We start from the raw sequence: 27,092 nt of genomic DNA on the forward strand, positions 1-27,092 counted from the left end.
TTTCGAGTCCCTAGTGTCTCTTGGTGACTTTAAAAAAGTTACAGTAAGAAACATTTTTATACTTTATGTATTTATTTTTCCTGTTGTTTTTTACTGAATTTAATGACTGGTTGCCTTTACTTGGGAGCAGGGAGATCCAGCAGGGTTGCTACCTATTGTGAATTTTACATCATTATCTTGCAACATTATTTTGTTTTTCAGAGTTGGTGCAGTGAGAAACGGGTTCTCTGCAATGTTCCCTCTAATCTTTTCCATCCATGCAGAGAATCAATTTTATGTGCACTGAAGCCTGTGTGAATGTCCAACACCAGAAACACAAAACCTAGCTGTGTGAGCTCTGCTAAATAGCTGGGTGGCATGTGAATTTCTCCTGAGGGGCAGCACAAGCTCACAGCTTACCAGAAATATTGTCATGGGCTGTGTCTACATTAGTGCGATCTTGCGCAAAAGCAATTGCTGCCTGTCTACACTGGCCGTGAGTTCTTGCACAAGAACACTGACGTTCTAATGCAGTGGTCCCCAACGTTGCATGGCTGCTGGGTGCCCGGGGGCAGAGCCGCTCACGGGCTGGGCATCCTGGGGCAGAGCCGCTCACACACCGTGCTTCCGGGGGCGGGGCCACCCACAAGCTATGCGCCCGGGGTTGGCACAGCACATGGGCCGTGCGGGCTGGGGCCACCCACGCATCCCGGGCCGGCCCTGCGCATGGGCCGCGCACCCAGGGAGGGGCCGTCCTGCGCCTGGAGCCAGCATCATGCATGTGCCGCACGCCGGGGGCGGGGCCAGCCCAGATGTTTCAGCGGGTGCACATAAATGCCCCGGCGGGCACCATGGCGCCCGTGGGCACCGTGTTCGGGACCACTGTTCTAATGTATGAAATCAGTGGTTCTTGCGCAAGAACTATGATGCTCCCGCTCAGGAATAAGCCTTCTTGCACAACTGTTCTTGCACAAGAGGCCAGTGTAGATAGACAACATGAATTTCTTATGCAAGAAAGCCCTATGGTTAAAATGGCTATCGGAGCTTTCTTGTGCAAGAGCATCTACACTGGCAAGGATGCGCTTGTGCAAAAGCACATCTCTTGTGCAAAGGCACATGCCAGTGTAGATGCTCTCTTCTGGAAGAGTTTTTGAACAAGAACTCTTCTGCAAAAGAGTTCTTGCACAAAATCATGCCAGTGCAGACATAGCCCAATGGTGTTTCCATGTGTCATCATTTGTATATCATGTGATTGTTTGTAACATTTTCACACTATTTAGATTGTCATGATATGATACAAACATGCTTTTGCATTACACCAGTTTTCATTCTTCCCCTGAATTAAGTCATAATCCCTATTTTGTGACATCCTAACTGATCCACACTCAATAATTATTTCATTCATATAATGCCTCGTCTAAACAGGTCCGAAAGAATACTACTCTATCTTATTTAAATTTCTCCTCAAGATTGTTTTTTATCCATGACTTCTACAAGAATGGAATTTTATATGATACAAGGGCCATAGGTGTAGTTGAGGTGTTCTTTCATTATTTTAATATATAAAATGCATATATTGCAAATATTTACCTCTTATAGAGACTTGCTGGGCTATTTAGTTAACATTAGATAAGCAGAGGATTCACCCTCTTGTCCCTTCTCTCCTTACACTTTGACACTCTGCTCTCCTTATTCTTGTGGAGGTGCTTTTTTGATTACCCAAATGCAGTACTAGATACACGAATATTTATATCAACCTTTCCTTCCAAGTTCTCTGTAAACACCACTGTCCTAAAGTAACTGAAAGTATTGAATTATTTTTAGATCCTGGACAGATCTTATGAATGTCCTGGGAAGACAGGATCCCCCCCGACTATGTTATTTTTCCCAACATACCTGTCCCAATAGCCCCTTTTGTCCATTTTGAACAAAAATTTCCAGGATCAGGCTAAATTTATTCAGGGTATTTTTTTTGTAGAACCACAAAGCCATATTATATCTGGCCATATCATGCCACTACCTTTAAAGTGATAGAAATGTAGCCGTGTTAGTCTGGGGTAGTTGAAGCAAAATGCAGGAAAATGTAGCACTTTAAAGACTAACAAGATGGTTTATTAGATGATGAGCTTTCGTGGGCCAGACCCACTTCCTCAGATCAAATAGTGGAAGAAAGTAGTCACAACCATATATACCAAAGGATACAATTAAAAAAAATGAACAAATATGAAAAGGACAAATCACATTGCAGAACAGGAGGGGGATGCGGGGGGGGGGGGAGGGGAAGGAAGGAAGGTAAGTGTCTGTGAATTGATGATATTAGAGGTAGGGAGAGTGGGATGTTTGTGAGTTAATGGTATTAGAGGTGATAATTGGGGAAACTGTCTTGGTAATGGGTGAGATAGTTCAAATGTTTGTTAAGTCCTTGTTGGAAAGTGTCGAATTTTAACATGAATGACAGTTCAGAGGATTCCCTTTCAAGTGCAGATGTAAAAGGTCTTTGTAGCAGAATGCAGGTGGTTAAGTCATTGAGAGAGTGTCCTTTCTGGTTAAAATGGCAAGAAACTGTTTTCTCTTTGTGATCTTGTCTGATATCTGTTTTGTGGGCATTAATCCTTTGGCGAAGTGTCTGAGATGTTTGTCCAATGTACATAGCAGACGGACACTTTTGGCACATGATAGCATAGATTATATTTCTGGATGCGCAGGAATATGTGTTCTTGATCTTAGGTTAGGTCACTTGGTTAGGTCCAATAATGGTATCAGCAGAATGAATATGTGGACAAAGCTGGCAACGGGGTTTGTTGCAAGGGAAGGTACCAGGGTTGGTATTAGTGTGGTATGTCCTGTGGTGGTTGGTAAGAATCATCTTGAGGTTAGGTGGTTGTCTATAGGAGACTATGGGTCTGTCTCCCAGAGCCTCTTTGAGTATGGTATCCTGTTCCAATATAGGCTGTAGTTTATTGATAATGTGTTGGACAGGTTTAAGTTGGGGGTTGTAGGTGATGACAAGTGGTGTTCTATTGTTGGTTTTCTTGGGTCTGTCTTGAAGTAGATGGTTTCTAGGTATTCGTCTGGCTCTTTCAATTTGCTTTTTTATTTCTCTGGGTGGGTAGTTGAGATTTATAAATGCTTGGTAGAGATCCTGAAGCTTCTGGTCTCTGTCAGTGGGATTAGAGCAGATGCGGTTGTATCGAAGGGCTTGGCTATAGACGATGGATCGTGTGGTGTGTTCTGGATGGGAGCTGGATGCATGTAGGTAACTCTATGAGTCGGTGGGTTTTCTGTAGAGAGTGGTGTCTAATTTTCCATTGTTGATTTGTACAAAGAGGCTCTGGGAGACAGACCCATAGTCTCCTATAGACAACCACCTAACCTCAAGATGATTCTTACCAACCACCACTCCTATAGCAGTGTACTTTGTAGGAGAGAGGGGAGACCAATGTTTATGTAGCATTTTGAAAAATTAGAAGGTATCAATTTTATTTACTTATTTTTGTTGAGTAGAGATGGTTGAAAAATGAAAACCTATCTTCAAAATGAAAATAATTTTGAAATATTTAAGAAAGTACTAAATTGACCCACATTTCATTTTTTCCCACAATTTTTAATGGATTAAAAAAATGTTTTGTCAAAACATTTTTGAAAATGTTATTGGAATAGGTATTGAAATTTTTTATTTCAAAGGGAAAACTTTGGTTGTGATTTCAGTAATATGAAAGCAGAATAAATTCCCAAATGAATGGCCTGTGACAGTCAGATGTGCTGATCTCTTGATACAAGAAAGTAGAAGGTTTTAAAGTTTTGCGTAAGAGTTGCATGAAGCTGTGTTGCATATTGCTTTTCAGTATTTGTTAGAGGTGGAAATCAGTGCTTCCGGGATGATGTGTGATAGTGACAAGGAAAGCAAGAGTATTTCCCCATAACTTCTTATGTTGATGCTTTCAAGGTTTTGGATAGTTGGCAGATGTTATGATTCAACCTTAACTGCCCAGCCGAACACATTTTTGTTCTAATGTTTATATGGGTCTATTTTCTATTATTTGATACTCTATAAATTATACTTACTAATGCTATAATTTTTAGCATTAGTTTTTAGTTTTTTTAAAAAAACTCAGAAAAGGCTGGCTTGCCTCAGGTAAATTTTGGGACGTTAGTTCGAATTAACTTTGATAGGCGCTACACATACAAACCGCTAGTTCGAACTTAATTCGAACTAGCGGAGCGCTTAATTAGAACTAGGTAAACATCATTCTACGAGGACTAACGCCTAGTTCGAATTAAGCAGTTTGAATTAAGGGCTGTGTGGCCACTTAATTCGAACTAGTGGGAGGCTAGCCCTCCCCAGCTTTCCCTGGTGGCCACTCTGGGCACCACCAGGAAAACTCGTCTGTCCCCCTCCCGGCCCCAGAGCCCTTAAAGGGGCCCGGGCTGGCTACGGTGCCCGTGCCAGGTGCAAGCCTGCCAGCACCCAGCCAGCGGACCCTGCACCTGGTACGGCACGAACCAGCTACCCGCTGCCACCCAGCCCTCCGCCTCTTCCCGGGACCAGGCTGGTGGCTCCCGGGAGCCTGCCCGGGTCCGCAAGAGGCAGGCGCCCACCTGGTCTAGTGCGGAGATCGTGGACCTCATCCACGACGTCCGCACTAGGCACAGGAAAGTGGCCGTCTAGGGCAGGATAGCTGCCAGCCTGGCCACCCAGGAGCAGGTTTGCATGAAAATCAGGGTGGTCCAGTGAGACCCCCGACCCTGAGCTTAGAATGGCTGTACTGGGTCAGACCAAAGGTCCATCTAGCCCAGTAGCCTGTCTGCCGACAGTGGCCAACACTAGGGACCCTGGAGAGGATGGACCAAAACAATGACCAAGCCATTTGTCTCGTGCCATCCATCACCAGCCTTCCACAAACAGAGGCCAGGGACACCATTTCTACCCCCTGGCTAATAGCATTCCATGGACCCAGCCTCCATGACTTTATCTCACTTCTCTTTAAACTCAGTTATAGTTCTAGCCTTCACAGCCTCCTGCAGCAAGGAGTTCCACAGGTTGATTACTTGCTTTGTGAAGAAGAACTTTCTGTTATTAGATTGAAACCTGCTACCCATTCATTTCATTTGGTGTCCTCTAGTCCTTCTATTATGGGAAGTAATGAAGAACTTTTCTTTATGCACCCTCTCCACACCACTCATGCTTTTATAGACCTCTATCATATCCCCCCTCAGTCTCCTCTTTTCTAAGCTGAGAAGTCCCAGTCTCTTTAGCCTCTCTTCATATGGGACCTGTTCCAAACCCCTGATCATTTTAGTTGCCCTCCCCTCTCCCAGCCTCTCTCTTCCCCTCTCCCACCTCCTTTTCCCAGTCTCCCCGAGTTTTGTTCAATAAAGAGAGTTTCGATTTTTGAACACACGTGTCCTTTATTTTGTACATCAGGAAGCGGGGCTAGGGAGGGGTAAGTAGAAGGAGGTGAGGGAGGAATGGGGTACGAGCCCCTGATGGGGAGGACTGGGGTGGCTCTGTGGGCTCCTCGGGGTGGAAGCTCTCCTGCAGTCCCCCGATTGACCCCCCCCCCGCCGGATGGCAGCCTGCAGCAAGTGCAGCCAGGCTGATGGCCGAATGCTGTGATGTGCCGAGTGTGGGCACTCAGGGCACTCCAAGCCAGGACTGCTTTGCAAGCGGGGAACCCCTGAGAACTGTCTGTCCAGGGTGGGGGTCAGGTCCCTTAAAGCACAGCCCTCTGCTAGCCTGAGACAGTAGCTCCATGCTCTAAATCCTAATCTGATGCCCTGCCGGCACTGCTTCCGGCCATCCTTAACCTCGTTCAGGGTCCACTCAATGTGGACTTGCTAGTTCGAATTAGCAAAATGCTAATTCGAACTAGTTTTTAGGTCTAGATGCACTAATTTGAATTAGCTTAGTTCGAATTAACTAATTCGAATTAAGTTAGTTCGAATTAGTGCTGTAGTGTAGACATACCCTCAGGGATTATGGCACTCTGCTGCTTTTATAATATGGGAGATCAATGCTCAAGTCCCTGCTCCAAATCAGGCAGTAAAAGGGATTTGAAAACAGGCCTCCCACATCTCAGGTGAGTGCCCTAACCACTGGGTTACTGGTGACAATAGAAGTATCCTGCCCTTTGGGAGAAAGGGCTGACCTGGTTTACGTGTCCAATTCCACAAGCGTTGAATCCCTAGTAGTGGAATTAAGTGCCTAATTTCCCAGGAGGAGCAAGCTTTAGCTACTTTCTTGGCATAAATTAGGAAACACATGTTATATAGTTTATTCCATGACTTTAGATACTGTTAGCTAAAAAAAATAGCATATCGCAGAGTTAGCAAAAAAGCATGTTGCACTAAAGGACCCACTGTTTGCACATTCATGTATAAATGTTATGTATTAGTATCACAGTGCTACGCAACACTTACATCTGTATGTTTTTTAGCTACTGTCTAATGTGACCTTTAATTCTTACCTGTTCTATATTATTATGTACTGAGCATAAGTACTTTCAGGAATATGGAAAGAAAAGATAATTGAATCAATAAGCAATAAGGCAGGCAAAGGACGAGGCTCAAATTCATATGGGAGTCTGCAAAAACTTAAGTTGAATCCTTAAAAAACTAAGACGGTTCTGGTGCTGCAAACAGAAAATAAAAAAATATCAGTTTTATTTATTTGAAGCTTTTAGACATTTGTACATAGCATCTGCATAGGGAAAATGCTTGTTTTTTACTGTCCCTGGCTGCTTCTGTTTAAAGCCTCAGCCTCTCCCACCTCTGTCAGCTGTTGACCAATTTAGCAGAACTGTTCTTGTGCTGGGAAGATAAAGTGCTAGGATTCACTGATGGAGTACAGGGGATCTTTGGGTCCCTCTTAAAATTGTTACCCCAGTAAAAGGAAATTTGGCTAGTTTTCCTGCCTTGGATGGAGCCACCTGTTCTTTGCTAAACCTGGCCAGGCCACAGATAACCCAGTGGGGGAGTGTCACTAAAATGACAAGACAAACTTTTGGCTTTTGCAATAGGCCAAATTGTATCAGATGGCCATCACCCTGGCCCCTCCAAAATGTGTCCTTGCATGCACCCTTCTAATTACACAAGTTGAATGCAGTGCTGTTTATATCTAGGAATAAAGTTTAAATATCAGTTTATATCTAGGAATAAAGTATAAATATTTCCAGCAAAAGTACAGTTTAGAACTTTTTAAAAGAAGGTTTGTTAGTGCTGATAATTTCTAATATAAACAAAACTAAAAAAGGAGGTATTCTGTTTAAATGTAGATTTCCCATTCCCTTTACTCTCCTTTGTGGAAGCACATGAACCACTGCCTGATACATTGGGCTGATTAGGAAACTGTTAGAGCCCATTGAAAATACTGTCTGATTACCCTATCAGTTGTAATCTGCTAAGAGAGTAGCAGGAATAAAAGGCAGGACTGTGCAGCACTTTAAAGACTAACAAGATGGTTTATTAGGTGATGAGCTTTCGTGGGCCAGACCCTTGCAGGAAGCCTGCAAGGCCAGATAACACGGCTACTACTATTCTACATAGCAGGAATAAGGTTTTGATGGGTTTTTAAAGGTGCTTTGTTTTAAAGGTGCTATATCAGCAAGATAAGACAGATTTAATTTCTTGATAATGACCTACCTCTTCCCCTCACACATAAGATCAAAAGCTTTGTTGATTTTTTCAAATGGCAGAGTGTAAGTCACCAACGCATCCAAATTGAATTTCTTTGCCATATAGTCAGACACCAGCTTCGGTACAGAATCTATACTCTTCCAACCTGCAACAAACCATGTAATACCAAAAATCAAACAGGTTGTATTTATATAACTAGGTCATAAAAAAAAGATAATTTTGGTTCAGGAATAGGAATAGGAAAGTAGTCAGGGAGGTGTGTCTGAGTCAGCACTTCATTGAAAAGATCAAAGTCATCCTTAAGTGGGCTTGATTTTCCTTCTCTGGAGGATTCTTATACTGTGATTCTCCCCTTGAGTTTCACTGGGAGAGATCAGCATTAATTATGGCAGTGAGTCTGCGGAAGGAACCTGTCTACCCAAAGGCTGCCCAAGAGGTATTCTGGATCAGTGCATATCCTAGGCACACTTATTATGCCCTCTCCGAAGCAGCCCCTTCATTCAGGGAAGTTTTGGCTGCCTCCAAGTTCCTTCGGGGGACTGAAGATACAGGTAAGCCTATGTCACCTCAACTCATCCAAAGAAGTGGAAGTCAAATCCTAGTGAGATAAATAGAAAGGAACATAAACACTGTCAAATCAAGTGTAAAAATATAATAAGAAAAGCAAAAAAAGACTGTGAGGAATAGCTAGCCAAAAACTCAAAAAGAAATAACAAAATGTTTTTTAAGTACATTAGAAGCAGGAAGCCTGCTAAGAAACCTGTGGGTCCCCTAGACGATTGAGATATAAAAGGAGCAATCAAGGACGATAAAGCCATTGTGGATAAACTAAATGATTTCTTTGCTTCAGTCTTCACGGCTGAGGACGTTAGGGAGATTCCCAAATCTGCTGCGTCCTTTGTGGGTGATGAATCTGAGGAACTGTCCCGGATTGAAGTGTCATTAGAGGAGGTTTTGGAACAAATAGAAAAACTTAATGTTAACAAATCTCCAGGACCGGATAGCATTCATCCAAGGGTTCTAAAAGAACTCAAATGGGAAATTGCTGAACTATTATCTGTGGTTTGTAAGCTATCCTTTAAATGGGCTTCCGTACCTAATGACTGGAACGTAGCCAACATGACACCAATATTTTAAAAGGGATCTAGCAGTGATCCTGGCAATTACAGACTGGTAAGTCTAACTTCACTACCGGGCAAATTAGTCGAACAATAGTAAAGAATAAAATTGTGAGGCATGTAGAAGAACATAATTTGTTGATCAAAAGTCAACATGGTTTCTGTAAAGGGAAATCATGTCTTACTAATCTATTAGAATTCTTTGAAGGGGATAATAAACATGCGGACAAGGGGGATCCAGTAGATCCAGTATACTTAGATTTTCAGAAAGCCTTTGACAAGGTCCCTCACCAAAGGCTCTTGTGTAAATTACATGGCCATGGGATAAGAGGGAAGGTCCTTTCTTGGATTGAGAACTGGTTAAAAGACAGGAAACAAAGGGTAGGAATAAATAGTAAATTTTCAGAATGGAGAGGGGTAACTAGTGGTGTCTCCCAAGGTTCAGTTCTCGGACCAATCCTTTTCAACTTATTCATAAATGATCTTGGAGAAAGGGGTAAGCAGTGAGGTGGTAAAGTTTGCGGACGATGCCAACCTGTTTAGGATAGTCAAGACAGAAGCAGACTGTGTGGTACTCCAAGAAGATCTCACCAAACTGAGCGATTGGGCAACAAAATGGCAAATGAAATTTAATGTGGATAAGTGTAAAGTAATGCACATCAGGAAAAATAACCCCAACTATACGTACAGTATGATGGGGGCTAATTTGGCTATGACAAATCAGGAAAGAGATCTTGGAGTTATCATGGATAGTTCTCTAAAAACTTCCACACAGTGTGCAGCGGTGGTCAAAAAGGCAAATAGGATGCAAGGAATTATTAAGAAAGGGATAGAAAATAAGACACAAAATATCTTACTGCCCCTGTATAAAACTATGATTCGCCCACATCTTGAATACTGTGTACAGATGTGGTCTTCTCACCTCAAAAAAGATATTTTGGCCTTGGAAAGGGTTCAGAAAAGGGCAACTAAAATGATTAGAGGCTTGGAACGGATCCCATATGAAGAGAGGTTAAAGCAACTAGGACTTTTCAGTTTAGAAAAGAGGAGACTGAGGGGGGATATGATAGAGGTATATAAATCATGAGTGGTGTGGAGAGGGCGGATAAAGAAAAGTTATTTATTAGTTCCCATAGTAGAAGAACTAGAGGACACCAAATGAAATTAATGGGTAGCAGGTTTAAAACTAATAAAAGAAAGTTCTTTACACAGCATGTAGTCAACCTGTGGAACTCCTTACCAGAGGAGGCTGTGAAGGCTAGGACTATAACAGAGTTTAAAGAGAAGCTAGATAATTTCACGGAGGTTAGGTCCATAAAAGGCTATTAGCCAGGGGATAGAAATGGTGTCCCTCGCCTTTGTTTGTCAGAGGCTGGAGAAGAATGGCAGGAGACAAATCACTTGATCATTGTCTTCGGTCCATCCTCTCTGGTGCATCTGGTGCTGGCCACTGTTGGCAGACAGGCTACTGGGCTAGATGGACCTTTGGTCTGACCCAGTACGGCTGTTCTTATGTTGCACTTTCCACTATAGGAATGTAGTGATTCTGTTGGTATTCCCTGGCTAACCCCATGGAGTACAAAAAGCTTTCTGTATTTTCTATGAAGAGAGGAAAGTAACAGTGGGGCTTAGTCATTAAATCAGTGCTCAACTTGAACATATTTTTCCTGTGAGTTTTTTTTAAACTACCCCTCGTTACCTCTGGAATTACCAAGAGGCATCAGGGTTGGATTACCCAATAGGCAGACTAAGCATGTGCTTAGGGCACCAGCAAAGCAGGGGCACTAAAAATAAAAGATTTTATGGTATAGTATTTTTATTTTGAATTACATATGGGGGGGGGGGGGCACCAGGTCTTAATCCAGCCCTGAAGAGGCTTAACAGTTTTTAGGTAAGAGCACGCATATATAAACTAATTTAAGTTCAGAACAATTATTTAACACACTCTCTTGCTTAAAGCATGAGTTATGCAAGGTTGTAGCGTATGGTGTTGTCAGTCATTAAACAAGCATTTAAAGTCACCTCTTACTCTCATTCCATATGTGGAATGGCCATTGAAGTCAATGGGGATTTGGCCCAGAAAAGCAAAATTGTAGGCAAAATATCTTCCTTGTTTAGCAGCCCAGAAGGGGTCATTCACATACTTCATTTCACAGCATGGAGAGCATGGTCTCTCTAAATTGATAGGCCACAAGCCACCTCTTTTCAAACTAGTTGTACAATTTAGAATAGTAATTTGTTTGTTTTGAAGATCTACAAGTTTGATAATCTGTATGTACAGCAATATAAATCATATCCTTATCTTATTTTGGGGCAGAGCTTATTTAAGGGCCATTTAGACTACTGAGATACATATTTATACCCTGTTCGTCATTGTGGCATCTGAGCCTTAAAAGACCACAACCAAGTAATCAAGTGGGCGTGGTGACATCTGCACATGAGGCCTGTGCACCAGTTCTGTCAGTTTTGCTTTGAGGGTGTGAGTGGTGAATAGCCCTTGTGCTGGACTTCTGCCATGGTGAATTTCTCCCATGAATCTTTGTTGTGTTCTCTCTCACTTCCTATGACACTGAATGTTAAATTGGGTTGGTGATTTGGCTTGTAGTGTTTCATTATTATTATTGTCGTTCAAGGCAGGTAGGGCGTAGAGATGGGTTTGTGTTTGTGGAAGTTGAAATCAGTGATCCATGATCATCCTGACACTTTCAGGAACTGAGTTGCACAGGCTGCTAAGAAAGCTCAGTCTCCAGTTCTGCTGAGTTTGACAGAGAACTGTGCTTCTCAAAAAAAAAAAGCCATAATGGCAAATCTTTGTGGTGGAGGAAGGTGCAGCTCATCAAAGAGGCTTGCTGATGTATATCTTTGAAGGCGAGAGCCATGAACTTGAACTTGATCCAGGATTTAGTAGGGCACCAATGTAGTGATTGAAGCCCAGGGGTGAAATGCTCCTACTGAGAAGTAATTCTAGTCTTTTCTGATGAAAATAATTACAGTGATTCACATCCCTATAAAAAGATAGGGTGAATACACCAGACTTTGGGCTTGAAATTTTTGGAATTGCTAAATTTCACAGGATTCCTCTTCCCATTTTCTCCTTGTGAAAAATCTCACTTCCATGTTTACTCTCTTGTATGGAAACATTTTGTTTTTCCTATAAAAATACAAGACAGCAAACAGCTTAGCTTCCAAGAACGCTATCTGAAGAAGGGGCAAGATTGTGCAATTTTGGATTAATTTTCTTGAATTGGACGATAGTCTTTTTATTTTTGTTTACATTTCCCCAGATGTAGTGCAAAACAGTTGCCAACATGTTTATATCTTAGATCTCACATGAGATGGATAATACTGTTCTTCCATTCCCTCCCCCGGCGCCTTCCTTATGGTGAAACTATGTAAGAAAACTGACCTCCAAAGAAAGTGGCATTTATTTTCTTTCCCATTATCAGTTGCATTGGAGAAACAGCGATTGTTTGTCCTCCCACAGCCACTCCAACAATCACACAAGTTCCCCAGCCCACTGTGGTGCACTCAAGGGCAGCATTCTGAAAAACAAAGCAAACTCAGATTTAGAGAGCAGAAATTAGTCAGACTTTAGGCCCTTTACTCCATTCATAATTCAATCAATTACACTTCCATGGACTTTAACGGGAGTTTGAGTGAGGACTGTGGTGATAGCCATGGATTAAGAGGTAACATATTGTCATGGATCAGCCGATCCGACAGAGCGTGGCAGTCTAGACGTGGATCTGTCGGCTGGGGATCCTGTAAACGAGGTTTACAGGATCGGTCGGCAAAGGCTTCCCCAGCCGACAGATCCGCGTCTAGACTGCCGTGCTGTATCGGATCAGCTGATTGTCAGCACAGCGCGGTGGCCATGTTTATTTTAACGAAGTGGGGATTATTTAAAACCCCACTTCTTTGACTATGCCAAATAATCTAATTTACATGGCTCTGTCGACGGAGCCATGTAGTCTAGACACATCCTAAGGCTCTGTGATGGATAGAAGGAGTGCTGGCCAGCACTCAGTGACTAATGGGTTAAACTCAAGTAGCTAACAGTGTTGGCAGGGAGCCAGAAGAACCAATGAGATACAGTGCTGAAATTTAAATTGTAAATATATTCCTGCTGTCTGCTCTGTTTGTGGAAGTTCTAAGTTAGTAGCTGGAGGAAACAAGATGAAGTAATCAAATGGAATTACCATGCCTACAAGAAATATTGGGCATGGGAATGGACTGGGCCTTGAAGTGCAGATTAGTACAGATTATGAGTATATAAAGAAATGTATGTTTAGTCACGATCAGGGTATTTTTCTTTATTTTGCTGTTTGGTTAAACTTTTCTGTGTGAAATCCATGTGCCGCCTTCCCCTCCCTCATTCACTATAACTAAGATGTGCCAGAGATTCCATTCTTCTCTGTGTTTTAATCTGCTCTTTTTCTCAGTTGCTCAAGTATATCTTTTTGTTTGGTTAATAAAATCACCTTTTTTAAGGTGATGATTTGATTCTTGTGTCCTGGAAGGTAACAGGTCTGTGTGTGTGCCTGTCTAGGCTGAGAGGTCAGCTACTAGAGATTGAAGTTTGTTTTCTGTTTTCTTTTTTCAAGCTCTCTTTTGGTAAAAGAGCTTGAGGTACTCCTCTGGAAGAAGTTCAAGTGATTCTTCCTGAGTTTTAAAAGAAGGAGTTGGACACCTGATGGTGACAGTGTCAGAGAATCTGTGACTCTAGGGAGTTTTTGTAAGCAGAGCCTGTAGAGGCAAGGTATTTTTAAAGTCTCTTGTGGGCCCCCATCTTCTGCACTTGGAGTGCTAGAGCGGGGAACAGCCCTGACAAGTCCTATAGATTAACACAGTAAATTCAGATACTGATAGTGTATATACCAGGGTGTTGGCAAATGCCCGTTAAATGGCATCATTACCACTTGAATGGCTCTATCACAGATTTGATGTTCGGCTAATGGATCTGGCAGGCTTTTTCACTTTTAAGTTAACTAGATCCTCTCTGGAGGAAGCAGAGCAGGGATAGGAAGAGTGGGTGGGTGGACATTAAGACCCAATGGTGCCCCAAATTTTCAGGTGTCCTATGCAACTGCATATTTTGAATATACGTAAGGATGGCTCTGCCTGGCAGAGCAGCAAAGGATCTTATGATGAACACATCTATTATCCATAAGCAAGCCCTGTGACCAGTCTGTGGTACAGAAGAACATAAACATACCATGACTGCAACGTTACCGATGCATTCAATGGCAAAATCGACACCACCATCATTCATTTCAGTTATAACCTCCTGAATGGGTTTCTTGAAATCCTGAGGATTGAGGCAGTCGGTAGCTCCTAACTCTTTTGCCAATGAAAATTTATCTTTGTTGATGTCAATTGCAAAGATCCGAGAAGCTCCAGAAACTTTACAGCCCATAACAGCTGACAGGCCAACTCCTCCTAAGCCAAAGACAGCACAAGTAGACCCAGGTTCCACCTGCAATAAGAAGAAAGGTTAGAAAATGGCTTTAGAATTCTGGAGATAAAAGCACCTTCTAAATGTCTGTCTGTGATCTCCGGTTCATATCAATAAACCACAGCAAATGCACAGGTCGGATGGGACTATATCAGTTGCATTGTTTGAAAAATAAAATAAATGATCCACTTCTTGTGTTTTGTAGCCTGTAAGCCTTGTATCTTCTTCCAAACCTTGCCTGCAGCTTATATACTTTCCAAAACCTTTTAACTATCTCACTCCATTTGTTCTGTTTTAGCAGTAATGCAAGGGACCTGCAGAAATCTTATTTCTGTAAGAAGTTAGCATTGGGAATAAAGTAGGTAATCAGTTCCATACATACAAGATGGGAAGCGACTGTCTAGGAAGGAGCATAGCGGAAAGGGATCTAGGGGTCATAGTGGACCACAAGTTGAATATGAGTCAACAGTGTGATGCTGTTGCAAAAAAAGCAAATATAATTCTAGGTTGTATCAACAGGTGTGTTGTAAGCAAAACTCGTGAAGTCATTCTGCCGCTCTACTCTGCACTAGTTAGGCCTCAGCTGGAGTACTGTGTCCAGTTCTGGGCGCCACATTTCAAGAAAGATGTGGAGAAATTGGAAAGGGTACAGAGAAGAGTGACAAGAATGATTAAAGGTCTAAAGAACATGACCTATGAAGCCAGGCTTCATGAACTGGGCTTGTTTAGTTTGGAAAAAAGAAGATTAAGGGGGGACATGATAGCGGTTTTCAAATATCTAAAAGGGTGTCACAAGGAGGAAGGAGAAAATTTGTTCCTCTTGGTTACTGAGGACAGGACAAGGAGTAATGGGCTTAAAGTGCAGCAGGGGAGGTTTAGATTGGACATTAGGAAAAAATTTCTAACTGTCAGGGTGGTCAAATATTGGAATAAATTGCCAAGGGAAGTGGTGGAATCTCCCTCTCTGGAGATATTTAAGAACAGGTTAGATAGACATCTGCCAGGGATGGTGTAGACGGAGCTTGGTCCTGCCTTGAGGGCGGGGGGCTGGACTCGATGACCTCTCGAGGTCCCTTCCAGTCCTATTATTCTATGATTCTATGATTCTAAGATGGAGTAGGGTAAGTTATAACATATAGCTTATTAGCATGCATGGAAATTTCCAATCTTGTCCATAAGGCCGGGTCAAAACCACAAAGATGTCTAGAGTGCTAGCCAAAGTAAAAATATATATTAGACATCCTTTTATATTGTATGCATTATATTGTATTGTATATTGAAGAGCAGAGAGACCCAAAAATATAAATGAGGTGTCCTGTTTGTCCAATAAAGGTGAACACCTGGTCAGTTTCAGCATCGTGCCCATTTTTGGAGTTAAGATGTATTATTTCCAATCAAATATGTACACCTTCAAATCTTAAGTTGCGGAAATCTGTTTTTGCATTGGTTATTGGTTTACGTAAAAATGCCAATAAAAAGGCTATGAATGTTCTGCCTGGGGTCAACATTCCCCTATCTTTCCTTGCCTTTCATACTGTTCTTTACACTCACTTCTATTCCTTGCTACCGTATCTTCTTGTTCCCCCACTAAGAACCCTGCTTCATCTGCAGAATGAGGCTGGTTCCTTCATCTCCTGAGGGTCTTCATATATGTTTAGTCTTGATGTTACATTTACATTGATAGTGCAATCAGAGGCCACTGCCGCCATTTTTGAGGTAATCATTTAAAGCCTTTTACCATGTATACTCATAATACTCTTATCATTAAAAGCATTCAGTTTTAAATGTCAGTGGTCTAAGTGTCATTGTTGTGAATCCCGAAATCTGCCTTCTGACATAGAGCTGTCTGGTTTGTAACTTCTGTGGCCGGAAGGAGGAGAAACCTAGAAACCTTCTGGTCAGATTGGTGAGCCTCCTCAGCAAATTCCTAATAAAACTCCAGTCAGCAGTGTTTACCATCAAGATCTTTGATTCATGACTGACCCAAGAGACCACACCTCTCAAATAGAGTTTGGTGTGTTGGTTAAGTATTCATGACTTCTAATTAATACCAGAAATGTTGAAATTTGAAACTGAGGTTATATGCAAGCCATCAAGTACAGTTTTGTTTTTAAAACTAGAACTGTACTAAAGATTTTTAAAATGACATAGTACAAGTACAGGAACAAAGAGTAAACTTTTTATTAAGTTATTTTACATTTTACGTGTATATATATCTATATATCTATATATACATACACACACACATACACACACAAACTAGAAGATTTCCCAATAGTGCTTGCTTCCTTAACTGAAATTATTTTTGTTTTTCTTAATTTAAACCATTGCTGTGGAGTAGAGCTGGAGATGAGGGGTTCAGTATGCAGGCTGCCCCAGGGAGAGAGATCAATCCTAGCCCTCTCTCACTGCAGCAGCTTGGGGTGAGGTGTGAATCACCTGTTAATGGCCGCTATAGGAGGCACAGCCCGGAGACATGTGCATGTCCGCTGGCTGGGGGACAGACAGAAAGACACATGAACAGACAAACTCTCTGAAATATATAGTAGATTGCTGTCCCTTTCTCTATCCCTGTCCCCTGCTGCCCCAATAGGGTTATAGCTGTCCTGGTCTCCATCTATCACCTGTGGTCATTCTACAGTATAACTGTCCCTGCTCGCAGAACCCTCCCATGTTATGACAAACAATTATATTCCAGGCACATCCCATTTTCCTAGCACAACCAAACCCTTACCTTGCTTTAAGTTATAATAATAGGAAGCTGCATACTTAATTTGGGACCTAACTCTTACCATTTAGGAAGAGTTCTTGAATAGACAGAGACACACACTCACTCAGTGAAGACAGACAAAGTCAAATATGTAGTAGATATGTATAATATAAAATGGTTAAGGCTAATGTTCTAGAAGAGTATATTCTTTTTTTAAATTAACTTTTGGAGACAGTATTGCTCACTATTTCATGCAAACAGACCTACAGAATTCATTATAATCATATGGAACAAGTTCCCTAATAGAAGGGGCTATTCATGTTAGTATAGGTATAGTGACTAGGAGATGGGCTTTAATTAGCTCACCTTGGCAGTATTGATAGCAGCTCCATAACCAGTGGAAAATCCACAGCCTATCAGGCAGACTTTTTCCAGAGGAGCAGCATCGTCAATTTTGACAAGAGAGGTTTCTGCTACAACAGTGTATTCAGAGAAGGTGCTAGTTCCCATGAAGTGGTAAATCTGCTTCCCTTTGCAGGTAAACCTGCTGGTACCATCAGGCATCAGGTCTTGATCAGATATAGCTGTTTTAATTTTGCTAGAGAGATAACAACAAAAATTGAATTAATATTGTGCTTTGCAGGATGGGGTCATAAATCAAAATGATATGGACAAACTGGAGAAGTGGTCTGAAGTGAATAGGGGCCTGAAGTAAATAGTAATCTGAAGTTTAATAAGGACAAATGCAAAGTACTCCCCATAACAAAGAACAATCAGTTTCACACATACAGAATGGAAGTGACTGTCTAGGAAGGAGTACTACAGAAAGGGATCTAGGGGTAAAAGAAGCAGTGAGGGACAAAAAGGCATCTTTTAAGAAGTGAGTCCAATCCTAGTGTGATAAATAGAAAGGAACATAAACACTGTCAAATCAAGTGTAAAAATGTAATAAGAAAAGAAAAAAAGATTTTGAGGAACAGCTAGCCAAAAACTCAAAAAGAAATAACAAAATGTTTTTTAAGTACATTAGAATCAGGAAGCCTGCTAAAAAACCTATGGGTCCCCTAGATGATCGAGATATAAAAGGAGCAATCAAGGACGATAAAGCCATTGTGGATAAACTAAATGATTTCTTTGCTTCAGTCTTCACGGCTGAGGACGTTAGGGAGATTCCCAAATCTGCTGCGTCCTTTGTGGGTGATGAATCTGAGGAACTGTCCCGGACTGAAGTGTCATTAGAGGAGGTTTTGGAACAAATAGAAAAACTTAATGTTAACAAATCTCCAGGACCAGATGGCATTCATCCAAGGGTTCTAATAGAACTCAAATGGGAAATTGCTGAACTATTATCTGTGGTTTGTAACTTACTTACTTACTTACTGCCCGTTACGCCAATGGCGCATAGGGCAGCAACAAAGTCCTTCCACTTCTGTCGGTCGCAGGCCAAAGCGCCTATTGTTCCTCAAGTGTGATGATGGTCTTTTAATTCTTGTTCTACCGTTCGGCGCCAGGTTGTTTTTGGTCTTTCTCTCTTTCTCTTCCCATCTGGTTTCCAGTGGAGTGCAATTTTCATAATAGATCCGTCTTCTCTTCGTAACACATGACCTATCCATCGCCAGCGTCTTTTCATAATTATAGTAGCCATGTCTTCTTGTTTACACTGAGACAGTAGATTTTCGTTGGAAATTTTATTTGGCCAAAATATCCTGATTATTCTTCTAAGATTCTTGGTATGGAATGTAGACAATTTAGTAAGGTCTCGTTGTATCATGCGCCAACATTCTGCTCCATAGAGAAGCACTGGAAGAACACAGCTGTTGTATAGTTTCAGCTTAGTGCACACGCTGTACTTTGAGGATTTCCAGATGTTATTCATACTGATAAAGGCATTTCGTGCTTTACTCAGTCTATTCTGAATGTCTTGCTTACTTCCACCATCTGGGGTGATGATACTACCCAAATATACAAATCTATCAGTAAAGGGAAAATCGTTGTTATTGATCTTGATAGGGGTTTGTGTTATAGTGTTCAGAGTCATGACTTCTGACTTCTTCTGGTTTATCTTAAGGCCAACTTGTGAGCTATATTTATTTAATTTATCTGTTTTATCTTGCATATGCCGATGAGTGTGAGAAAGAAGTGCTGGCGGTCCATCCTAGAGGGTGTGGTTTGTAAGCTATCCTTTAAATGGGCTTCCGTACTTAATGACTGGAAGGTAGCCAACGTGACACCAATATTAAAAAAAAGGACTCTAGAGGCAATCCTGGCAATTACAAACCGGTAAGTCTAACTTCAGTACCGGGAAAATTAGTCGAAATAATAGTAAAGAATAAAATTGTGAGGCATGTAGAAGAACATAATTTGTTGGACAAAAGTCAACATGGTTTCTGTAAAGGGAAATCATGTCTTACTAATCTATTAGACTTCTTTTAAGGGGTTAAAAACATGCAGACAAGGGGGATCCAGTAGATATAGTATGCTTAGATTTTCAGAAAGCCTTTGACAAGGTCCCTCACCAAAGGCTCTTGTGTCAATTACACTGCCATGGGATAAGAGGGAAGGTCCTTTCTTGGATTGAGAACTGGTTAAAAGACAGGAAACAAAGGGTAGGAATAAATAGTAAATTTTCAGAATGGAGAGGGGTAACTAGTGGTGTCCCCCAAGGGTCAGTCCTGGGACCAATCCTTTTCAACTTATTCATAAATGATCTGGAGAAAGGGGTAAGCAGTGAGGTGGTAAAGTTTGCGGACGATACCAACCTGTTTAGGATAGTCAAGACAGAAGCAGACTGTGAGGGACTCCAAAAAGATCTCACCAAACTGAGTGATTGGGCAACAAAATGGCAAATGAAATTTAATGTGGATAAGTGTAAAGTAATGCACATCGGGAAAAATAACCCCAACTATACGTACAGTATGATGGGGGCTAATTTGGCTATGACAAATCAGGAAAGAGATCTTGGAGTTATTGTGGATAGTTCTTTGAAAACTTCCACGCAGTGTGCAGCGGCGGTCAAAAAGGCAAATAGGATGTTAGGAATTATTAAGAAAGGGATAGAAAATAAGACACAAAATATCTTACTGCCCCTCTGTTTAAAACTATGTACGCCCACATCTTGATTACTGTTTATAGATGTGGCCTCCTCACCTCAAAAAAGATATTTTGGCCTTGGAGAGGGTTCAGAAAAGGGCAACTAAAATGATTAGGGGTTTGGAACGGGTCCCATATGAAGAGAGGTTAAAGCGACTGGGATTTTTCAGTTTTGGAAAGAGGAGACTGAGGGGGGTATGATAGAGGTATATAAAGTCATGAGTGGTATGGAGAGGGCGGATAAAGAAAAGTTATTTTTTAGTTCCAATAATAGAAGAACTAGAGGACACCAAATGAAATAAATGGATAGCAAGTTTAAAACTAATAAAAGAAAGTTCTTCACACAGCGTGTAGTCAACCTGTGGAACTCCTTTGCAGAGGAGGCTGTGAAGGCTAGGACTATAACAGAGTTTAAAGAGAAGCTAGATAATTTCATGGAGGTTAGGTCCATAAAAGGCTATTAGCCAGGGGATAGAAATGGTGTCCCTGGCCTCTGTTTGTCAGAGGCTGGAGAAGGATGGCAGGCGACAAATTGCTTGATCATTGTCTTTGGTCCACCCTCCCTGGGGCACCTGGTGCTGGCCCCTGTCGGCAGACAGGCTACTGGGCTAGAAGGACCTTTGGTCTGACCCAGTACGGCCATTCTTATGTTCTAGGGGTCATAAGCTAAATATGAGTCAACAGGGTGACATTGTTGCAAAAAAAGCAAACATGATTCTGGGATGCATTAACAGAAGTGTTGTGAGCAAGACAAGAGAAGTCATTCTTCTGCTCTACTCTGCACTGATTCGGCCTCAGTTGGAGTATTATGTCTATTTCTGGGCACCACATTTCAGGAAAGATGGGGAGAAATTGGAGACGGTCCAGAGAAGAGCAACAAAAATTATTTCAGGTCTAGAAAATATGAGCTATGAAGGAAAGCTGAAGGAATAGGACTTATTTAGTTTTGAAAAGAGAAGACCGAGAGGGGACATGATAGCAGTTTTCAGGTATCTAAAAGGGTGTCTCAGGGAGGAGGGGGGAAAATTGTTCTCCTTGGCCTCTGATGATAAGACAAGAAGCAATGGGCTTAAATTGCTAGGGTTGCCAGATGGTTTCAACAAAAATACCAGACACACTTGACATTACATCACAATCTACATTACATCTTATTTAGAAAATACTGGATATTTACATTTTCTCATTTATATTTTCTCAGTTTGTTTCCCAAACAGAAAGCTCAAATACCGGACTGTCCGGTTCAAAACCGGACACCTGGCAACCCTATAAATTGCAGCAAGCGAGGTTTAGGTTGGACATTAGGAAAAACTTTCTAATGTCAGGGTGGTTGAACATGAATACATTGCCTAAGGGAGGTTGTGGATTGCTGGAGATATTTAAGAGCAGGTTAGACAGACATCTATCAGGGATGGTCTAGAGGTGCTTGGTCCTGCCGTGAGGGCAGGGGACTGGACTTGATCTCAGGGCAGTGTTATCTTCAAGTCATCATTGTCAAATCCAAATCGAGTCTCAAGTCACTACAGTTAAAGTCTCAAGTCGAGTCTCAAGTCCCTAAAGTCACTTTCAAGTCAAGTCCCAAGTCTTAAATTTAAAAATGTCATCACTTTTGTGCAAGCCATCAATATCGGCATTTTCGGACAATTTTTTCACCAAGTCAACTTAACAAAATTAGCAAGACTCAAGTCGAGTCTCAAGTCACAAACAATGAACCCGAGTCGAGTCTCAAGTCGAGTCACCTAGGCGACTTAAGTCGGACTCAAGTTCAAGTCACGGGACTTGAGTCAACAACTCTGTCTCAAGATCCCTTCCATTTCTAGGATTCTATGAGTCTATGATTGTTTCACTGCCCCCTACTGTCAGAGTCCCTCTACTGATTCACTATCCTTTTGCTACGCCAGTCAGAGGCTCCACTTGAACAAAGGTTGTCAATTTTGCCAAATGGTGAATTGGTATTTGTAGACTGTGAACAGGAGAATTTAGGAGGAGCCCAACCATCAAATTCACTGTCATGTCTGTCCTGAACAAGGATTTTAACTGGGACCTCCAGATGTTCCCCTCTGCAAGATTAGTGAACCACCTAGATCCTAACGATCAGCTTTTCCAACAACATACCTGAGAATAAATCTCCCATGGCTATTACTTGTACTTAGAAGCTGGCAAAGCCCAATATTTTATTCATTACACTTTCTAAGTGTTTGATAAGCAAGATGATTAAAAAATGTAGTGTTCTCTCATACTGGCACAAAAAGGGAGCTCCTGAATCTCTGCTGCAGGGTGTTTCCCTGGTGCGACGGACAAAATGTAGCTTACTGCTAGGCTGTCCTTCTCATTACAGTGTAAGAAACAAGTTAGGGGCAGGAAGGATAAGGCACAGTTGGATCCAGCTGTACTCCAGCTATTGCTGGTTAGTGGATGGTCTATCCCAGCTGGTGAAAGTTAGAGCAGTCCCCAGGATCAAGCTACACAGAGAATCATGGAAATGTAACTGTTTCCATGATTGCTTCTCAGCCACTTCTAGCTAAGGCCCCATCAAATAGCCTCCCCTACTGCTCCCTGCAAGAGAGAATATTTGTAATGCCTACCTGATCTTTTCACAAAGGTTGGTCTTTGGACTCAAGCAGAACTTACATTGGCCACACTGAGGCATATAGAGTGGAATAACCTTGTCACCTAGAAGAAACAATATTTATTGGATATGGTTTGTTTAAAGTTATTATGACATTTTTTTTCAAAGTCTCATAGGCCCAGACCTCCTAGTTCTCCATTCTTAGAACTTCTGAAGCCCCTATATATGTTTAGTTCTCTGTTAGTTTTTCAACGTCTGGTTTGCTTGAGATGTTAAATATTACATTCAATATTTTAGCTTACGATATGGTTTCTAACAACATTACTTATACCATATTACATTGAATTTCTATTTTCCACACAGTATGTGATACTATAATATAGCTTAGCAGAATAATAATCCAGATGTTGTTTATATTCCCTGTCCAACACTAGAAACTGGAACAGCTCTACATTTTTTCCAAGTTAGGTCTGTCAACTGACCTTGGAATATAGGGCAGATGAGTGCTGTACAAAACACAGAATAACAGTTCTTGACCTGGAGAGCATATACAGAGGAAATGGGTTGCAGTGATCAACTCACAAAAGGGAGTGAGTTTTATTAGCAGTTATTAATTGATCTCCAGTGCATACTTCTTGTGAATAGTTAAGAAGGACTTGAGTGAGGAGATGGTGGCTAGGAAGCAAGCATTCTATGTATTTGGGGAAGCTTGGGGAAAGACAGAGCTAGGAGTGGAGCAGCAACAGGGCACAGAGACTGAAGGAGACAAGGGATGAGATAGATAAAAGCCAGAACTGAGACTCTGTCTACACTGGCAATTGAGAGACAAACTCTTGTCATTCACAGGTGCTTAACCTCCCACCTTCTCTACTTTGCCACAGCAAGCACTAGTGTAAACAGTGCATTAACGCAGCTCACAAGGGATGGAAGTTTTCTGTCCACAAAAGTGTGGACAAACAGTGTTTATACTTCCTGACTCTTAGGGTACGTCTAAACTACGTGGCTCTGTCGACGGAGCCATGTAGATTTGTTTGTTTGACAAAGTCAGATGAAGCTGATCAGCTGTTTGTTGGCTCAGCGCGGCAGCCATGTAAATTTAAATGAAGCCACGATCATTTAAATCGCGGCTTCATTTGACTTTGCCTATGTGTCTAATCTACATGCCTCTGACGACAGAGGCATGTAGTCTAGACACAGCCCCTGTGACATGACTGTCAACACAGATGTGTTGCTAAAAGCTGTGTAGTAAAGACATACCCTGAGTTGGGCAGAGTCTGAAAGGGGAAGAAAAGGAGTTCAAATTCTGCTTGTTGGGCACATGGGAAACAATGGAGGAATTCAGAGAGGGAGTGTGATATTTAGATCACCGGGCAAAGAAAGAACAAGTTACTCACCCTGTGTATTAACGGTGGTTCTTCGAGATGTGCCCCGTGGGTGCTCCACTCTAGGTGTCGGGTCCATCCCGGCACCACTGGTCAGAAGATTTCAGAGCCATCTTCGGCCGGTCTGCGCATGCCCCCTGCAGCACGTGGCTTTCACGCCTTTGATCACGAGCGCAGACCGGCCCCCCCCGCCAGTTCCTCTCACCGCTCAGTCCCTGAAATGATAAATCAAAGGGAGAGACCTGGAGCGGAGAGGAGGGTGGGTCGTGGAGCACCCACGGGGCACATCTTGAAGAACCACCGTTACTACACAGGGTGAATAATTTCTTCTTCTTCTTCGAGTGGCCCTGTGGGTGCTCCACTCTAGGTGACTGTAGAGCAGTAACCGGAACACCAGCACTCCGGGTCAATTAATTATTGCCTGTAAAAGACAGGACTGCGGAAGCCACCGCGTGGTCTGACGCCCATCGTTGCACTATGGCATAGTGTCTCATAAAAGAAGTACTTGAAGCCCACTTAGTGGCTCTACAAATATCCGCTAGGGGAACTCCCCTGGAAAAGGCCATAGAGGTTGCTACTGCCCTAGTCGAATGTGCCCGTGGATTAGAGGGCAACGGTCTGTTATGAATAGAGTGACACGTGGGTTATGCAGAGGGAGATAAGCTTAGCTATGCGTTGAGTTGAAAGCGCCTGCCCTTTGGATCGCTGCGCTGTTGATACCAAAAGTTTATCTGTTCAGCACCACTGTCTGGTTCTGTCTATGTAGAAGGCAAGGGCACGTCTGACATCCAGTGTATGAAGCATAGCCTCCTTATTTGAGGCATGCGGCTTTGGATAAAAAGAAGGAAGTACAATCTGTTCGTTGATGTGAAACGACGAAGAGATCTTGGGAATGAACGCCGGGTGCAATCGTAGCGTCACTGCTTCTTTTGAAACAATGTGAATGGGGGAGTCGACATCATCGCTCTTAACTCACTGACTGCGCGCTGATGTAATTGCAAGCAGGAAAGCAGTCTTCATAGTTAGTATCTGCAGTGCTACGGATGCCAGTGGTTCAAAGGGGGGAAACATAAGCATTTCGAGTACTAAGTCCAAATTCCACGACGGTGGAGGAGGTCTCCGAGGTGGACTTATATTATTTAGACCCTTGAGGAATCGCTTGGTGGTCGGGTGTGAAAACAATGAGAAACCCTGTATCAGACAATGGAAAGCACTGATGGCTGATAGATGAACACAAAGGGATGCCAATGAGAGTTTTGAAGTCCGCAAGTGAAGCATGTCTCGAGGACCTGGTGTAACGGAGTAGACAGCCGTCGGACATTGTTTTGAAGGCACCAAGATGAATATCTGCGCCATTTAGCAAGGTAAGTACGTCTTGTTGAATCTTTTCTACTGTGAATCAGAATGGACTTGACCTGCTGTGAGCAAAGGTTCTCATCTCGTTCGAGCCAGTCAGGAGCCACACTGTCAGATGTAACATCTCTAGCTTGGGATGTAGAAGAGAACCCCGTTCTTGAGAGAGAAGGTTCTGGTGTAAAGGCAGAGGCCACGGAGGCCGTAGAGACATCCTGTGCAAGAACGGATACCAAGCTTGTCTGGGCCAGCCGGTGCTATCAGTATTACCGTTGCTGCCTCCATTCTGATCTTCTCCTGTGTTCTGGGAATGAGAACTATCGGAGGAAATGCGTACAGTAGTGATTTTTTCTAGTTGGTTAGTAGTGCATCGCCTAGGGATCCCTTGCCGATCCCTGCTCTGGAACTATTGGCCTCAGTGATTCGTTGTGCAATTTCCGTCAATCTTGCAATGTTATCGAAGCTATGATTGGACAAGAGCGCCGCATAATTAGCGATACGCAGGAGAAGTGTGGATGAAGAATACACCTTACATCCAAAAATGTCTAGCTTTTTTGCATCCTTGTCAGCTGCTGAATTTCTGACCTGTGGGCTCTTTGCTCTCTGCAAGGCTGTCTCCACCACCAGTGAATTAGGCTGGGTGTGTGAACAGGAACTCTGCCCCTTTGGCTGCTATGAAATATCTTTTCTCAGCCCTTTTACACGATGGGGTAACTGAAGCCGGCGTGTTCCAGATCTCTGAAGCTGACTCTAGAATTGCCTCGTCTAGCGGTAAGGCCGCTCTGGACTGATGCCTAGGGTGCAAGTTCTTCCACAACTTATGTTGTTTCGCCTGCACGTCCGTTAGTTGAACTTCCTGCGACTGTGCCACCCTCTTGAATAGGTCTTGGAATTCACGGGCATCGTCCGGTGGTGAAGGATCCGCCACGAAAACTGCGTCATCTGGGGAGGATGATTGGACATCCCCAGGGGAAGCTGCAGGCATGTGCTCGTCCGTATCTGAAATTTGACCCGCCTCTGCATCAGAAAGGACTGATACTGAGGGGGCCGTGGGAAGGGGCGGCTTCGGTGACTGAGGTCTTTGATATTCTGGAGCATGTGGTGAAGATCGTCTATGATAAGACTGATGGCAACAGCAAGAGTGGGAATGGGAGTGTGATCTGCCCTTCCTTATAGGGGCATGATAACTCCTGTGAGCGTGATAATCATAGTCAGGAGATGATCTCCTTGATGCATATATTCTGCCATGCCTGCTCCAATATGATCTGGGAGGAGAGTAGGTCAGCGAGTGAGATCTATGTGGAGAGACACAAACATATCTATAGGAGTAATTTGAGCAAGAGCGTCTATGAGAATTGCTATATGCAGAGGAATAAGCACCCCGTCTGAGTGACATGCAGGTGGGGAAGGCTCAGGCAAGAAGTACGGTGAAGGCGACCTGGAATGGTTTCTAGGTGCTGATTTCCTTGCTGCCTTAGTAGGAACAGCTGTCAAGGACTGCAGAGCAGCTGTCAGGTCTCCTGCTGGGTTGCCATAGTTACGCTCATCATGCACCGGCTGACAGTGTCTTGGAGGCAGAGAGGTTGATTGTAATCTCAGTGCCGAGGGGTGGGAAGACTGAGCAGCTCTACCGAGTGAATGATCTCACATGGCACGGAGTGAATGATCTCACATGGCATGGAGTGAATGGTCTCACACGGCACCCGGGGTGCTCCGTGGGAATTGCTCTCTTGCGGTGCCGGCTGCCCTGTCGGCACCGTGTCTACGGCATGGTGAGCCGTGGTCTCCCAGTGCCGCTGTCTCT

General features: G+C 42.8%; 1 protein-coding gene across 1 annotated transcript in view; it reads right to left on the minus strand.

Moving 5' to 3' along the window:
- Window positions 1-6,238: 6,238 nt before the first annotated feature.
- Window positions 6,239-27,092, minus strand: part of LOC102463832 (all-trans-retinol dehydrogenase [NAD(+)] ADH4) — a 42,465-nt gene continuing 21,611 nt past the window's right edge. The window contains exons 4-9 of the mRNA XM_006130140.4: window positions 22,570-22,657; window positions 17,264-17,495; window positions 13,948-14,208; window positions 12,139-12,274; window positions 7,621-7,759; window positions 6,239-6,611 (exon numbers count right to left, since the gene is read on the minus strand). Of these exons, the coding sequence (XP_006130202.2) occupies window positions 6,587-6,611; window positions 7,621-7,759; window positions 12,139-12,274; window positions 13,948-14,208; window positions 17,264-17,495; window positions 22,570-22,657 (881 nt within the window). The 3' untranslated portion in view covers window positions 6,239-6,586. The remainder of the gene's footprint in view (window positions 6,612-7,620; window positions 7,760-12,138; window positions 12,275-13,947; window positions 14,209-17,263; window positions 17,496-22,569; window positions 22,658-27,092) is intronic.

Source organism: Pelodiscus sinensis, chromosome 5, assembly GCF_049634645.1.
Source record: "Pelodiscus sinensis isolate JC-2024 chromosome 5, ASM4963464v1, whole genome shotgun sequence".
NCBI classification, from domain to species: Eukaryota; Metazoa; Chordata; order Testudines; family Trionychidae; genus Pelodiscus; species Pelodiscus sinensis.